General features: G+C 44.2%; 2 protein-coding genes across 3 annotated transcripts in view; one reads left to right on the top strand and one right to left on the bottom strand.

Moving 5' to 3' along the window:
* Nucleotides 1-10,650, bottom strand: part of ZNF365 (zinc finger protein 365) — a 28,935-nt gene extending 18,285 nt beyond the window's left edge. The window contains exons 1-2 of the mRNA XM_065919863.1: nt 10,356-10,650; nt 7,937-8,692 (exon numbers count right to left, since the gene is read on the bottom strand). Of these exons, the coding sequence (XP_065775935.1) occupies nt 7,937-8,679 (743 nt within the window). The 5' untranslated portion in view covers nt 8,680-8,692; nt 10,356-10,650. The remainder of the gene's footprint in view (nt 1-7,936; nt 8,693-10,355) is intronic.
* Nucleotides 10,651-11,221: 571 nt separating this feature from the next.
* Nucleotides 11,222-14,178, top strand: part of RTKN2 (rhotekin 2) — a 171,133-nt gene continuing 168,176 nt past the window's right edge. For both annotated transcript variants that reach the window (XM_065922412.1, XM_065922409.1), the window contains exon 1: nt 11,222-11,331. The gene's annotated coding sequence lies outside the window, so the exon portion shown is untranslated. The remainder of the gene's footprint in view (nt 11,332-14,178) is intronic.

The raw sequence follows: 14,178 nt of genomic DNA, 5'->3' as shown, positions 1-14,178 counted from the left end.
GCAATACCATGCTAAGTCACTTCACTCATGTCCGACTCTGCGATCCTATGGACTGGAGCCCACCAGGCTCTTATGTCCACTGGAATTCTCCAGGCAAGAGTACTCGAGTGTGTTGCCATTTCGTTCTCTAGCAGATCTTCCCAATCCAAGGATCGAATCTGCATCTCTTATGTCTCTTGCATTGGCAGATGGGTTCTTTAATACTAGCGCCACCCGGGAAGCCCTACCATATACACAGTGATCCTAAATCTCAGAACTCAGACAAGGGTGGACAACACAGGCTAGAACCCTGGTACAATGCAGCCAGAATCCCTAAATGTATTTATTCCACTATTCAGTAACTCAGCAAACATTTACTGAATGCTGCCAGGTATCAGGCTTAGTGCAAGGGCATTTATGAACAAGTGGCTGTCCTCATGGAGCTTACTGTCTAACCGAGGGGTCAGTCAACTTTTTCTGTAAAGGGCCAGAAAGTAAATATTTTAACCTCTGAAATTCATATGGTCTCTGTTGCAACTATTCCAGTCTGCCTAGCACAAAAGAGCCACAGAGGCTGCGTATCAATACAACTTCACTCATGGACACTGAATTTTGAATTTCATGTAATTTTCAAAGGTCATGAATTATTATTTGCCTTTTGAATTTTTTTCAAGCATTCAAAAAAAGAAAACTATTCTTAGCGCAGGGGCTCCACAAAAGCAGGTGGTGGGCTGGATCCAGCTGTGGTAAGGCAGACTCCCCACATAGTGGGGAAGCAGACATTAAAAGAAACAAACATGAAGTTACAAAGCTGAATGTAACTAAGAAAAAGAGTAACAACATGATGCTATCAGAAAGCAGAGTAAAAGACGTGTGGTTTTAAGTTCTCAACACTGACTCAGAATACAGTGCAAAGCTGGAAGGCCAGATGAGAAGATAAGGGCAAACCTGAAATTCAACCCAGGTGTGGGTGCAGACCAGCTCTGGGAAAATTAACTGATTCTAGGCTGCTTCCAGCCCTATTTTTGACTTATTATTTACTTATTTTTTTAAAGGTTAAATATGATTGAAATCAAGATTTTAAGCTTCAATAAAAAATACTTTTATTTAAAGCAATATCTGATACTAAAGGAAAAAGATACCAGCATATAGCATAAGAAACTGGCCTGAAGCTCGTTATCATGCTGAATGATTTGCAGACCTAGAAATCTGTCGGTATCCTGAGATGCACAGGTGTTCAGAAACAAACTCTAGAAGGAGGCATGAAGGGAAAAAGCCCCTTCAGTACAAAATTATATTTACAAAGAAATATTTGTTCACTCATGCACTCATTCACTTGCAGGATAGCTGTAAGCTCTAAAACATAGGTAATACTTCATTTTACTATAGATTGAATCCCTTCAGTTACTTCTTCAGAAGTAGGTTAAAGATGGGTTAATTTCAGAAAAATCAAAGATACACTGTATGTGAACAACACACTCTAGAAGCAAGTGCAGAGACAGAGGGAAATGCATGCTAACGCTCCGTGGTGTTCACTGCGATTTTACACGGGCAGTGAACTGCGTTGTCAATGAGGGGTGGCAGACTGATCATATCACCTGTTGTAACCTACTGTCAACAAACCATTTCCAGCTTTCATGGCCATCCTGAAAGCCTTCGGTTCACCTAGGGCCTCATAAGGCACATTACCTCCTCTCTGCTCCAGCGTTAGCTCACTCCCCTCAGCCTCCAAGCCAGGTGCTTACTTCTGCACAAGCTGTTCCCTCCACCCGGGTGCCTTCCCAAGCCCCCTCTTAATGATCCTCAGGCTCCCTAAATGTGGGCTAGGTGATCTGCTGTGTTATCCCGCAGAACCAGGGAGCCTGTCACAGTCCACACTCTATTTAGGGACTAGCTGTGCCGTCGACGCCATGAACCACAAAACCAAGGACTTCGGGGTCCTGGCCTGCTCCTTCACTGCGATTCCCACAGCACCCAACGTGAAACCAGAACACATCAGGGGCTCCACAAATTTCCGCTGAATGCATGAAATGTGTTATTAATAACGCCATCTTTAGTCAAAAATCTTTAACTGACTAAAAGATTCTGAGGTTTCTTTGTCTCTTTTTCCTGACAAGTACTGGGGCATAAAACAAGTAAGTGACCTACAACAAAGGTACCTGCTACAGAAATAGAGGTGGGATCTAAAATTGATGCCTCTTTTCTATTCTTAAACAACACTTTAACAGCTTCCATCCCAAGGGCAAAGCTCTACCCAGTTATTTAAATTTCATTTTGCATTACTGATTTATGAACCTCTTCAGAGGTATACGAAATGGTAAAAATACCCCTGGTTAAAAATAGCCTAGCTATTGATCACAGAGCACCTCAGACAGACGGTAATGTCACCCATGAGGCAAATCCTAAAACTGGAGCCAACTGCCTCCAAGTGCTGGAAGCCTGGCTGCTCACGCAGAGCTCGGGGTCAGCTCCCGTGTCCCCGGCGGGGCCCACAAGGTGGAATCCACACCTGCTACACGTCAGGAGCCACATCACATTTCTACTCGGGTCAGCCCTTGGCCTCATCTTTCTTTTATGACCTCCTGGAACACACCAAAAAGAATACAATTCTAATTAAGGACTTTAAAAAAATAACTCTAAGAAGAAAGTCAAATTATTCTTATTTGCTCTAAATAGATCAAAACCCCATCCTAAGCCCCTCAGTCCAGACAGAGAGGGTGGTAGGGGAAGGGAGGACATAAGAGACACATCAGGGGCTCCACAATTTCGGCTGAATGCAGGAAATGTGTTATTAATAACGCCATCTTTAGTCAAAAATCTTTAACTGACTAAAAGATTTTGAGGTTTGTCTCTTTTTCCAGACAAGTATTGGGGCATAAAACAAGTAAGTGACCTACAACAAAGGTACCTGATACAGAAATAGAGGTGGGGTCTCTTTTACAAAATTTGAAAATATGGGGGGTAGTCCTCCAAATCTTAGCAGAGATCTAAGAGGGCATGTTTGACATCCTGTTTTTTCCTACATTAGTCTATAAGTCTGCACAGAGCACAGCCTGCATAAAGAGGACTCCATTTACATAAATGCATTAAAACGTGGAGCAGACACCTCCCTGTCCCACTGAACTCTACATCTAACATGATTTTTCTAAGCCTCTTCCTAGTTATGGGTCAATCTGGAGACCAAGTTGCCCGCTCACTATTTTAGTTGATCAAAGATGGGAAAGATGGTTCAGCTGTGCAAAGCAAGTTACCAAGTCAAACTTGTCTTTCTAAGGACAGCATTCTATAGCGAGCCCTGGATAGAAACCTAAGTGGACATTCCTAGCTCAAGTCACCCCTGGATGTCTCTTTTTAACACACCCCTCATGATGTTTAATGACTTACCTGCTCATCTATTCCTGTCATAGAAGCAGAAGCTGGACTCCTCTGGTTATCACTGTATGACCAGAACCTAGAACAGTACCTGGCACTCAATAAAGAGTTGTCTTCTGGCTGACACCAGCCTGGGAAGAGGACAAATGATGCAGGAAGAAGGTAAAGGTCATATCTACGGCAGCTGGCAAGGGAGCAGTATGGAAACGACATGGAACTATAAAGAGTCCCCCTCACTGCCATCCAAGGCTGGCAGTGGCACATTCTCCACCCTGACTGGGCATGGACATCTACAGGGTCAAGTTCACAGTCCCTGTAGTAAGCTGGAAGTCCTGAGCTGGTGTTCCAGAAGCTTCACATCATAACTATACTGATGATGCTGCCATTCCCCATTTCCCAACACTTCTGATGCTAAATGATGTCACCCTGCCAGGCCTCTCAACACAGCAGAGAAGTAGGCCCATTCCAAAACAGGCCAGATTTGGCATTATCTAAGTCTTGATGCTCTGGGCAAATATCCCATTTTCAAAAGTCTGGCTGAGGCAGAGTGAATTAATGGAAAAGGCACTCAGCAAAGAGACAAGAAATTTGGGTTCCCATTTCAGCTTTGTTACTAAATTTTTGTCCCTGTCATTCTGCTGTTTCAGGCTTTATTTCTGACATGTGGTTTCTCCAGAACTAAAAGTACACAGTCCCCTCAGGGTTCATCTCTAATAGTCACCTCTCTGACGTCCTTCAATGTCACTGTCCTCCGACTACCAATGCAAATCCCACCCTTCCTCCTCACTCTTCACTGTGGCCTCAACACAAGGGAAAACCCTTTCTCTAATGTTCATCAACTTGAAACCGTGGTTTGTATTTAAGCACTGAGTTTGAACATGGATATGATTTATTCTTCCTATGTAGTATGGAAGCTTCTTAGGGAAAAGGACCAAGAATTTTATGTCCCCCCCCCACCCCCCACACACGCCTAGCACATCACAGGTGCTCGGTCAGGGCTTTCCAACCTTGCTAGCACGTGAGAATGTAAGTAAATTTAGGATTACTGCTATTACAGTGATGTTCTCTGAACCCCAGGTAACCAAATCAGCCAGGAGTCAGCTACAATCCAATCCATGTCATCTTTCTAATTAAGGGATACCCTACTGCAAGGTTGGCCAGGGTTGATTTACCTGATCACAGACAGTGCTACCTACAAGCTCTAAATATTCTGGGACAAGTAAATACAGTATCTGTTTGCATAAGACTTTTAAAGTTGCACAGACTGAAAACAATGGGCAGTTTCTTTCCTGGATGTGCACTCCAGAAATGGAGACACCTCTCTGTGGAGGTACAATGAGACTCGCACAAAGTACAAAACTCTGCCAATTCAAACAATCTCTGTTACACAGCATACAGGTGGCTTCTATAGCCAAGTTGATTCAGCCTATAGAGGCCTCAAGGCAGAATCAGCCCTTAAGTCTTTTATTTCAGTATGAAAAAAAAGGATTTTTTTTTTAACTTGGGCCATGCTGTGCAGCTTGTGAGATCTTAATTCCCAAACAGAGACCAGAGATCAAATTGTGCCCTGTGCAGTGGAAGTCCAGTGTTTTAACCACTGGACTACCAGGTAAGTCCCAAAAAAGAATTTTAAAGTTGAGGGGAAAATCCATAATCAAGAGAACCTCATGTGAATGTCAAAATACTAGAGGTCTGCTTATTTTTTAAACCAAATCTACCATCTGTGTCTTAAAGAGTCCCTGGAGTTTAAGTCCATTTCAAACGGGACTGTAACAACCTACTTTTTCTCACAAATGAGCCTTGAGAGCTTAGGAGACCTGGGTTTGATCTCTGGGTTAGGAAGATCCCCTGAAGGAGGACATAGCAATCCACTCCAGTATTCTTAGCTGGGAAATCCTATGGACAGAGGAGGCTGGCGGGCTACAGTCCGTGGGGTTGCAAGAGTTGGGAGACTTAGCGACTAAACAATAACAACAACAAACAGGAGAGCACAGCTCCTGGCATGTCTGTTGGGCAACCAGGGCCTTCCGTATAAGGTCACCTCTTTCCTTTGGTGGAAGGCCCAGCACTGTGAGCGAGTGGTGAGGAGGGAAGGAGCGTGGCTGAGCCAGGATGATCTGGTCAATCACCCTGGTTTCAGTGGCATGACAAACAGACAGCTGGCTTGCTCTGCCCCCCACTCTGGGGTGGAGGCTGCTGGCTACAGTTGCTCTCTCAGACCAAGAGTTCCACTGTCCTTCCTGGAAAGAACACTCTTTCAGTCCTCTTTTACGTACAGAAAGAGTGATTATTTGAGGCATGAATACAGAAATTAATGGGACAGGCCAAGTGAAGGCTTAACAAAATGAAGACTTTGTTCATCTAATGTTTAAAAGTTTAAGACAGTTTCACTAAATTTTCACTTAAAGTGGTTTTTGTTCTGTTTTGGTCACTGCTCTTTTTCCCCTAGTGGTCCAAAAATGTCATACTAAAACTCAACTCATAATTTACCCTTAGGTATACACCCCAAAATGTGAACAAAGATATATGTACAAGGATGTTAACTGAGATATTATTTTTTAATACCAGGAAAATGGAACAAAATCCATGTATTCCTCAGTAGCAAACGGATTAGAACAGTATGTGTCATGTTTCCACCGGGGAAAACACAGTAACTTGATAAGTGCATATAAAGTACCTATGACTGTGTGCACACAGGAAAGGTCCATAAGGATATCCACTGACCTAAACGTGGCTGTCTCCAAAGAATGGGGTGGGGGATACCTGAAGAGGAGGTAGGACTTTTAACACACACAATTTCACCCTGTTAAATTTTATTTTTACGAATATATTTAGTTTTCTAATTGGTCCTCTGGTAACAGCACTGGATTAACCAGATATAACATATTATCACTGCTGATTCATGCGTGGCCCACTTTTATTTAAGTTATTTGACCAGTTATTTTTTAATAATAAAGCACCCTCGAACACAAAATGAAAGTTAGATCCTTGACAATAACCTAGATCTAACCATATGCTCCTCCCTACCATTGTTTTCCCATGCTCCAGGCCACCACCACCCCAAAACCCATCTCCATTGTTACTTGTTACTTAATAAATCAAACACGACAAATAAATAAATGCACACAGCTAACTTGGTAGCCTTTTAAACTGACTGCTCTCCCATCAAACAGAAATATCACACATTTAACTCCATGGTTTTCTCTGCACATAAAGCAATGCCATCTGCCGTTTTTTCAGTGGTGCAGTCTTAGTCACCCTTGGTGCTATAGCAAGTCAAGGCACTTACTTCCCACCAGGAAACACCAAGAGCCAAGAGGGAAACATTTTTCAAAGGAGATCATTTCCATAGAAGCAAAGTAAATCAGTGGCTGATTCAAATCTGTCCTCACTACATGATTTAAATAAGTATCTAGTTGAGCAGTGTAGGCTTTTTCTTCAGGCAGGCGGTAAGCATTTAGTAATAGCAAGTGATGATCTCTGTAATACATAGGGTTTCTCAGCCTCTTACCAAGTAGAGGAAGCTTTAATTACTACATTTTAAGAGACAACACCAGATAGAAGAGTGCCAGAGGACTAAGAAAGCCTGAAATTAAGTCAATCTGTATAACACACCTCAAATTATTTGAACACCTTCCTTTTAGGCTGTTTCAGTCAATCAATTTTTACTTCCTTTGGTTCTATGAATTCTGAGCCTCCATTTAAAATTAAATCCAACATTCTGCATTTGGGATATAACACTGCATTGTTACATATACTTTTCTAGTTTGAGATGAAACCATACTTATTGATAAGGAAATGCTTTTCCAAGTATGATAATTTTTAAACTAATAGATTCTCCGATCACCTGTAATTTGGAAAAACCAGCGTCAACTCTGCAAGCAGGCACGACTTAGTCTAGTATTTTACAAAAAGAAAATTCTCAAACTTAAATCATAAAAAGTATGGCAATCTCAGATGCTTCCTCTGGGTTTCCTCATGTCTGCTTCTTTGAAATAAAAATTATTATTAATAGATTCTCAGCTACTAACATTTAATTAACATGGACAGGTAATATGAAATGGCTAAGAAGCAAAAATCATTTATATTTAGACCATATTTTTATATTTGAATAAGACAACATCTCATGTTCTTGATTTTATTACATGGAGATTGTCAAAAAGACAGAAAGGGTGCCCCAACACTCCCTTTCTGCCTTCCAACTCACTACCTCTACTCCCCCACCCCCTACTCCACACACACACACACACACACACACACACACACACACACACACACACACCAGGAATGGATCCCACCATGGACAGAGGACACTTTTAGTGGACATTTGTAGTAGTCTATAGTTTCTAAGGTGAGAAGGAATGCAATATTTTGACTTTCAGGTTGCTGAGCTGGAGACCATAGCAGAGACGGTAAAGAGAACTAAAAGCCTTGTCTCCTACATTTAACTATACCATTGGGAGAATGCAGCAAGATACCTGCAAGCAATTAAAACCAAACCATGCTTAACACTGGAGTGTAACTTGGGAGCGCGTGGGAAGTGTCTAAAGCAAGGGGGCTAGCATCCCTTTTCAACGCCACTTACTCTTCTTTCCTGAGAAGCTCCTCTTCGGATTCCATCAGGCGTTGCTTCAGGGCTGCGATCATCTCCACGGCCACATCCACCTGTCTGTTCAGGGCCCGCTCTCGTCTCTGAACTTCCTGCTTCTTCTGCGTCAGTTGCACAAATGCCGCCCGAATTTCCAACAGTTCAGCAGTTTTCTGGGCCAGCTCTTTGGTGAGTTTATCAATCCTCTTCTCTATGGTCCTGTCCACAGCCTCGACCATCCGGCTGAACTTTTCTCTGACATGTGCCTCGAAAGCTGCTCTGGTGTCTGAGGTGGGCAGGCCCGGACTGGCCCTCGGAGCATCCGGCGAGTCTGCACGGAGGTCTACTGTCGTGTAGGTCTGCATGTAGGACACGGGCCTCTCTGCCACCATCTCGAATGGCTTCCTGTCCTTGGAGTGCTCGTGCGAAATACTATACAGGTTAACATAGCTCGGTTTCTGCTTTACTATGTTGCCACAGCTCTGCAATTTTCCCTGTTTCGGGGGCTCGGAGGAAGTGACCAGGTCTGTGTCTTTGAGAGATGGAAAGAGGCTGCATTTTGTCAAGAGGGTTCTCTCCTGGTAGCTGTGACTAAATTCCAGATGGGCCCTCAACGAGGACAGGCTTCTAAATCTGGTATGGTCCCCACACCTCGGGCAGCGGAAGGGCAGGCACACAGCGACATTCTCAAAGGACTCCTGCCAGGGGTATCTGCTTTCCTCAAAGGCCTTCTGTTGCATTACTCTAAAAGTCCTGGGCAGGGGAGAATAAAAGAGGTAGTTTGCATGTCTGTTTAAAAAAATGCTACTGAAATAATTGTTGCTGATCTTCGTGGGGACAGAGGCTTTGAAATTCCAAATGACTTTTACATATAATAACTAATTAAAATTAAAACCTACAATCCATGGGCCAAATCCAAGAACATTCCACTCATTTCTATATTGTCTACTGCTGCTTTGCACTAAAGGATGGAGGTGAGTAGTTGAGACGGAGGCCCTATAGCAGGCTAATTCAAAATACTTACTACTTGGTCTTTACAGAAAAAGTTTGCCAACCCCTACTTAAGATGAAAAAAAAAATGGGTATCATTCCCTTTTCACAGATAAGGAAATTGGAGCAAGGAGGTAAAGCAATTAATCCAAGGCCAAATGGACAGTGTCAGATTCCCACATGGAATTCAACTTTCCTGCCCTCCATAATTTAGTACAGTCACTGCAAAAACACACACTATTTTACTAAGGACCCTGATGAGCATGAAAACAAAAGAAAAAAAGGCAGAGAGAAACTCAAGTGAATTGTCAAAACAGGTCCTAAGACAGCAAACTCAGCAACCTTTCTCAAGTGAGGAAAGGTATCACTCAAACTAGGTGCAATGGCATTAAACGCACAATCAGCTGAAAATTTTTCAGTCTGAGATTTCTGCCCTTAATTTTATTTTTAAATTATTGCTGTGATGATTTAAATCAAAGTGTTATCATAATAATGATGCTCCCCTAATACTCCAGATTTACTGAAATCTGGAAACCCAGTGTATCAAATACTAAGTGGGGCCACAGATAAGATTTTACTAAAACAGTGTTCTGGATGGATTTGTCTCCACTCTGATCCTGTTTTAACATGACGACCTCTAGGGCGGCCAAAGTTTGAACCATGTAGGTAACAGCATAACTCTTTTAGTTAAAGGGAAGTTCTGATTTCCTCGTAGAAATTTATTTTCTTGGCCCTAGCAACAGATGGCTGCTAGCAGCCCAATTCTACAGGCAGTGCATATCTAGTCCCTCCAGGAATGGTTTCTTAAATGTAATAAGCACCGGGCCCCAAAGGGAGGGAGCCAAGGTCTTGGCTAAAAAGTACTATTATTGGGCCCTCAACCTCTTTGAAAGCAGAGGCGCCAGCGGTCCCCCCACAGTGGACAAAGCCTCCGTGTTAATCAGCCTCTGCCCCCAGAGAGGGGAACCTCTTCCTGTGCCACAGCAAGCTGTGTAACCACGCGTATTCTGGGGGCAGGAGGCCAGACGTGAAAGAAGGGGTACTAGAATGCCAGGGAGCAATGGGGAAGGAACGGCATCCCCGGATGGGGAAACCGGTGCTCAAGCGCCCCGGGAGTGCGCAAGGTTTCAAGGGCCCAGCGGGGGCCCCAGTTCACGGGTTGGCAGACCAGCCCTAATTTCCTCTGCCTTAAGCGCGGCAGGCTGGAAGTGAGTGTGCCTCGGGGGTCCCGGCTCTCCCCGCCCCAGCTCCTCTGCGTGCCAGCCCGCCGGTGCCAGAGTGGATACGTGCGCACACGGGTGCCCGCAGGCGGGGGCCGAGATGCCCAGCTCCCCGCCGTGGTGCGGGACGGGACCTGCTGCCCAGCCCGGACGGCCCCCTCTGCTGCGCCCTCTGGGCCGGGCCGCGGGCGCAGATGCCCACTTACCCGACTTGTTGCTGCAGCTGCTGCTGCCGCCACGACGATGCTACTGCTGCGGGAACGAAGTGGTTTTCAGCAGAGCCGTAAATCAGGCTGAGCGGGCCTGCTCTCACCCCCCGCGCACCCCCGCGCCGGGACCAAAGCGGCTTCCAGGGCGGAGCGTGGCGCGTGCCAGCGGGGGCGGCGTGCGCGGTTTCCGGGACCCCGCGCGCGGAGAGAGCTTTCGCCTCGGGGGTCCGGGACCGCCGTGGTCCCGCGGGGGACACCCCAGCTCTTCCCGGCTGCCGAGAGCACCGTCTGCCCTCTCCCAGCCGCGGAGCGGGATGGGGCTCAGGATTCCACTGACATCACCATGAGAAGTGCCGGGATCTCTTCCCCCTCCGGGGGAGGAAGGGGGAAAGCGTGCCAGCCTCTGGAGCGCTGCGCTTTCTGCAGGCCCTGGCAGGGTTTGTTTGGACTTTACAGTTACTGGGCAGCGGGAGAGTGTGCGTCAGGATGAAGCACGGCTGGGCATCTTCTTTGAAAATCTGCCAGCACGAAGATGCGGGGTGTATATGTTAAGACCTCTTCATTCAACTGACATCCCAGAATAACTAGCCTAGACAGTCCACCTTGACCTTCCTAGCGGAGTGTGCTGGTGCTGAGTTAACTGGCAGAACTAAGTCTAGAAAAGTATACGGGTTGTGAATAAAGAAAGGAGACCCCTACCATTCGCACTCCCGTCTCTGAGATGCACCCTCCCCCTGTCCCCCCAGCAGAAGTGAAGATTTCCCATCCTAAAGAGAGGTTTCTTTCCTTCTAAAGGACACAGATGACTCAGCTTTTTTTTTTTTAAACCTCTTTTGGGACATTCCTAGTCTGACTGTTGAAATGAAACCAGAATAAGTTACCATTGGGTTTTCTTGTCAGAAGAAGATTTTGTTCATCTGCAGTTACTTTGATGAATCTTGTTAACTCCACAGGGTGTCTCTATTCTCAGAAGGTACTGTTACTCATTTCAACCTTGATTTTAACTGTAAATATCTCAGTAATTGTCTCAGGTTTGGGGGAGGGGTGCAAATGAATTATCACATCAATGTAATTAAGAGTCCAAGCTCTGGAGTTAGGCTTGGTTCAAATCCTAGTTCTAGAATTCAAATATGTTTTATAGTAAATATGCTGATTATATGGTCGATTTACCAGAAATCGACCTTAGAAGAACAGAACAGGGCCCCTGTGTTTGTATAAAGCTCCTGTGAAGGAAACGCAGGTCAGATTACTGTTTGCTTCTCCGTGTCTGCAACATGCATGTGTGTGCAGAGTCCCCGGGGTTGCAGAAGTAAGTGACCTGAGAAGCAGACAGTCCTTTGGAATCACACAAATCATTTCACACATTGTCAGGTAATTACGAAAATCCAGGGTGTTTGAGTGAACTTGTTTCAGGCTGACTGAGGATTGATTTAAGTAGCATCTACTGCTAGGTCTTCATCTCCGTAATGCAACTAACTGCATTCATGTTTTGTTTTTCCACCAGTATAATGGTGTACCTACTATGTGCCAGTACTTGCATCACTTGCATTATTTAAGCTTCAGAGTCAGAGTTGTAATCTGGCTTTAAAGCCTTCACCAGAATAATCTACTAGAACACTCTATTTCTGTTAAATTTCGTTGGCATGGCAACCACCAAGCAACACCATGCAAAATGCCTTAAATCCCACAGCAGTCTGTTAGCCAGAGTGAGTGCGGAGAGCACAGGGTATATGGAGGCTAAAAATAGGCAATTTACAAGGAGGTTTCTTCTTCCCCACTAGGAGGAGTGCAACTTACTTGCTCCCTTTGGTGGAGTCAAGTCTTCCCTGGTGGCTCAGAAGTAAAGAATCCTCCTGCAATACAGGAGACTTGAGTTTGATCACTGTGTCCAGAAGATCCCCTGAAGGAGGAAATGGCAATGCAGTATCCTTGTCTGGAGAATCCTGTGGATAGAGGAACCTGGGCTACAGTCCATGGGGTCACAAAGAGTCGGACACAACTGAGCGACTAACACTTTGGTGGGATCAAAAATGAGCCAATTGAGAGTGTGCTAATTTTCCAGTTTACAGGTTTCTTCACCCCAACACCTGGACTGGAAATGTGCAGACTCAAGGTCTGTCTGACACCAGTTTCACTCCCTCATTAGCTGTGTGAGATTCAGTCCAAGAGGGGCAACCTCTCTGGGCTTTAGTGCCATTACTTATAAAAGGCAGGAGCTGGAATGGACCAAGGGCTTTCCAGCGCAACAATCTTAGTTGCTAGTTCAGTTAATGTGTTTGTCATTTCCTCACTCGTGTGGATGGGGTGTCTAGCAGAAAAGACATGGCAGGTAGGTGTGGTGGTGATAAAGTTTGTCATTTGTCAACAGGCGATTTGGCAAAAATTAGGTCACCTCTGGTAATAACAGCTGACATATGGCGTGTTTACCACGTGCTAAGGAGGGTTCTAAGTGATTTTCACATAATATGCCATTTAACCTTCCTAACAGGGCCAAGAGAGAAATTACTGGTATCCCTATTTCATAAGTGATAGTGTGTATATGAGTGTGTGAGTGCGCAAGCACACGTGCTTGGTCGCTGAGCCATGTCTGACTCTTGGCAATCTCACGGACCTCCTCTATCCATGGGATTCTCCAGGCAAGAATACCAGAGTGGGTTGCCATTCCATTCTCTAGGGGATCTTCCCAACCCAGGGATCAAACATGGGTCTCCTGAGTTGCAAGTGGATTCTTTACCATTTGAACCATCAGGGAAGCCCCATAAATGAGTAAGTTGAGTCGTAAAAATAATAGAATTAATAGATCATATTAATAGATCACACAGGTAGTAAATTATTTGGGCTTCCCAGGTGGCGGTAGTGGAAAATTATTTAGCTGGATTTTGAATACAGGCTACCTAAATTCCGAACCTATGCTTGACCATTATTCCATTGTACCCCCAGTGCTCAGATCATTGCCTGACCTCCCCCAAGGGTCCTCAAAAACTAATTGTTGAATGTGCAGTGCATGACTGCTATGCTAGAAGATTCTCAGTGAGTATTATTCACAAAACTTCAAAGCCTGTTCCTTTCTTAGTAGTTTATAATATGAAAATAAACCTTTGAGACATCTCCCCTAAGAAAATGGGTAGGGGGTGGGTAGAAAACATACTGCTATGGAATAAAATATATAGAAAAAGATACAGTTAAAATATAAGTATTGTTAGATAATGAGTTTAGATTATGTGAAAAATAAATTATGCAACTGATGTTTTGTCAAAATAGGACCTGTTTTCTAGGACCTAGAATACATAGGCTGTTTTCTTCTGTTTTAATTGAAAGTTCTATTTGTTTCTAGAAGCAAGAGGGGGAAAGAGGGCACTTATAAGTATAGGCAATGGAGAACTGAATTTAAGAATAACATATAGGCTATAGAAATAAATCTTCTGATTGGGAAGAAGGATTTCCCCCACCTGCCCCATCTCAGCCTTCCATGGCAGTACAGGAGTGATTTTCTAGGGTTAAGAGAAAGGTATTTTATCAGGTGGCTCATAGCTAAGATCATAAGGTGAGTTAAAAAGATAACTTCTTTGGAACATTATTATTGTAAGGTGAAATTAGTGATGTACATCAGTCTCAACCTTCTAGTCTAATTCCTCTCTAAAAATGAGTTGTTAGTGTATTTTGAACTTTTTATTGGAGACGAATATACATATAATAGTTTTTCAAATCGTAAGTGTAAATCCTAATGAATTTCACAATTAGATACATTCCTGTGACCAGCATCTGGATCAGGAAACAGGGTGAGTTCCTGCTTCTCAGAACACTCCTTGGTATTCCTATC

The sequence above is a fragment of the Muntiacus reevesi genome, chromosome 2, assembly GCF_963930625.1.
Source record: "Muntiacus reevesi chromosome 2, mMunRee1.1, whole genome shotgun sequence".
Classification (NCBI taxonomy): domain Eukaryota; kingdom Metazoa; phylum Chordata; class Mammalia; order Artiodactyla; family Cervidae; genus Muntiacus; species Muntiacus reevesi.
This window is presented reverse-complemented; position numbering and strand designations above follow the sequence as displayed.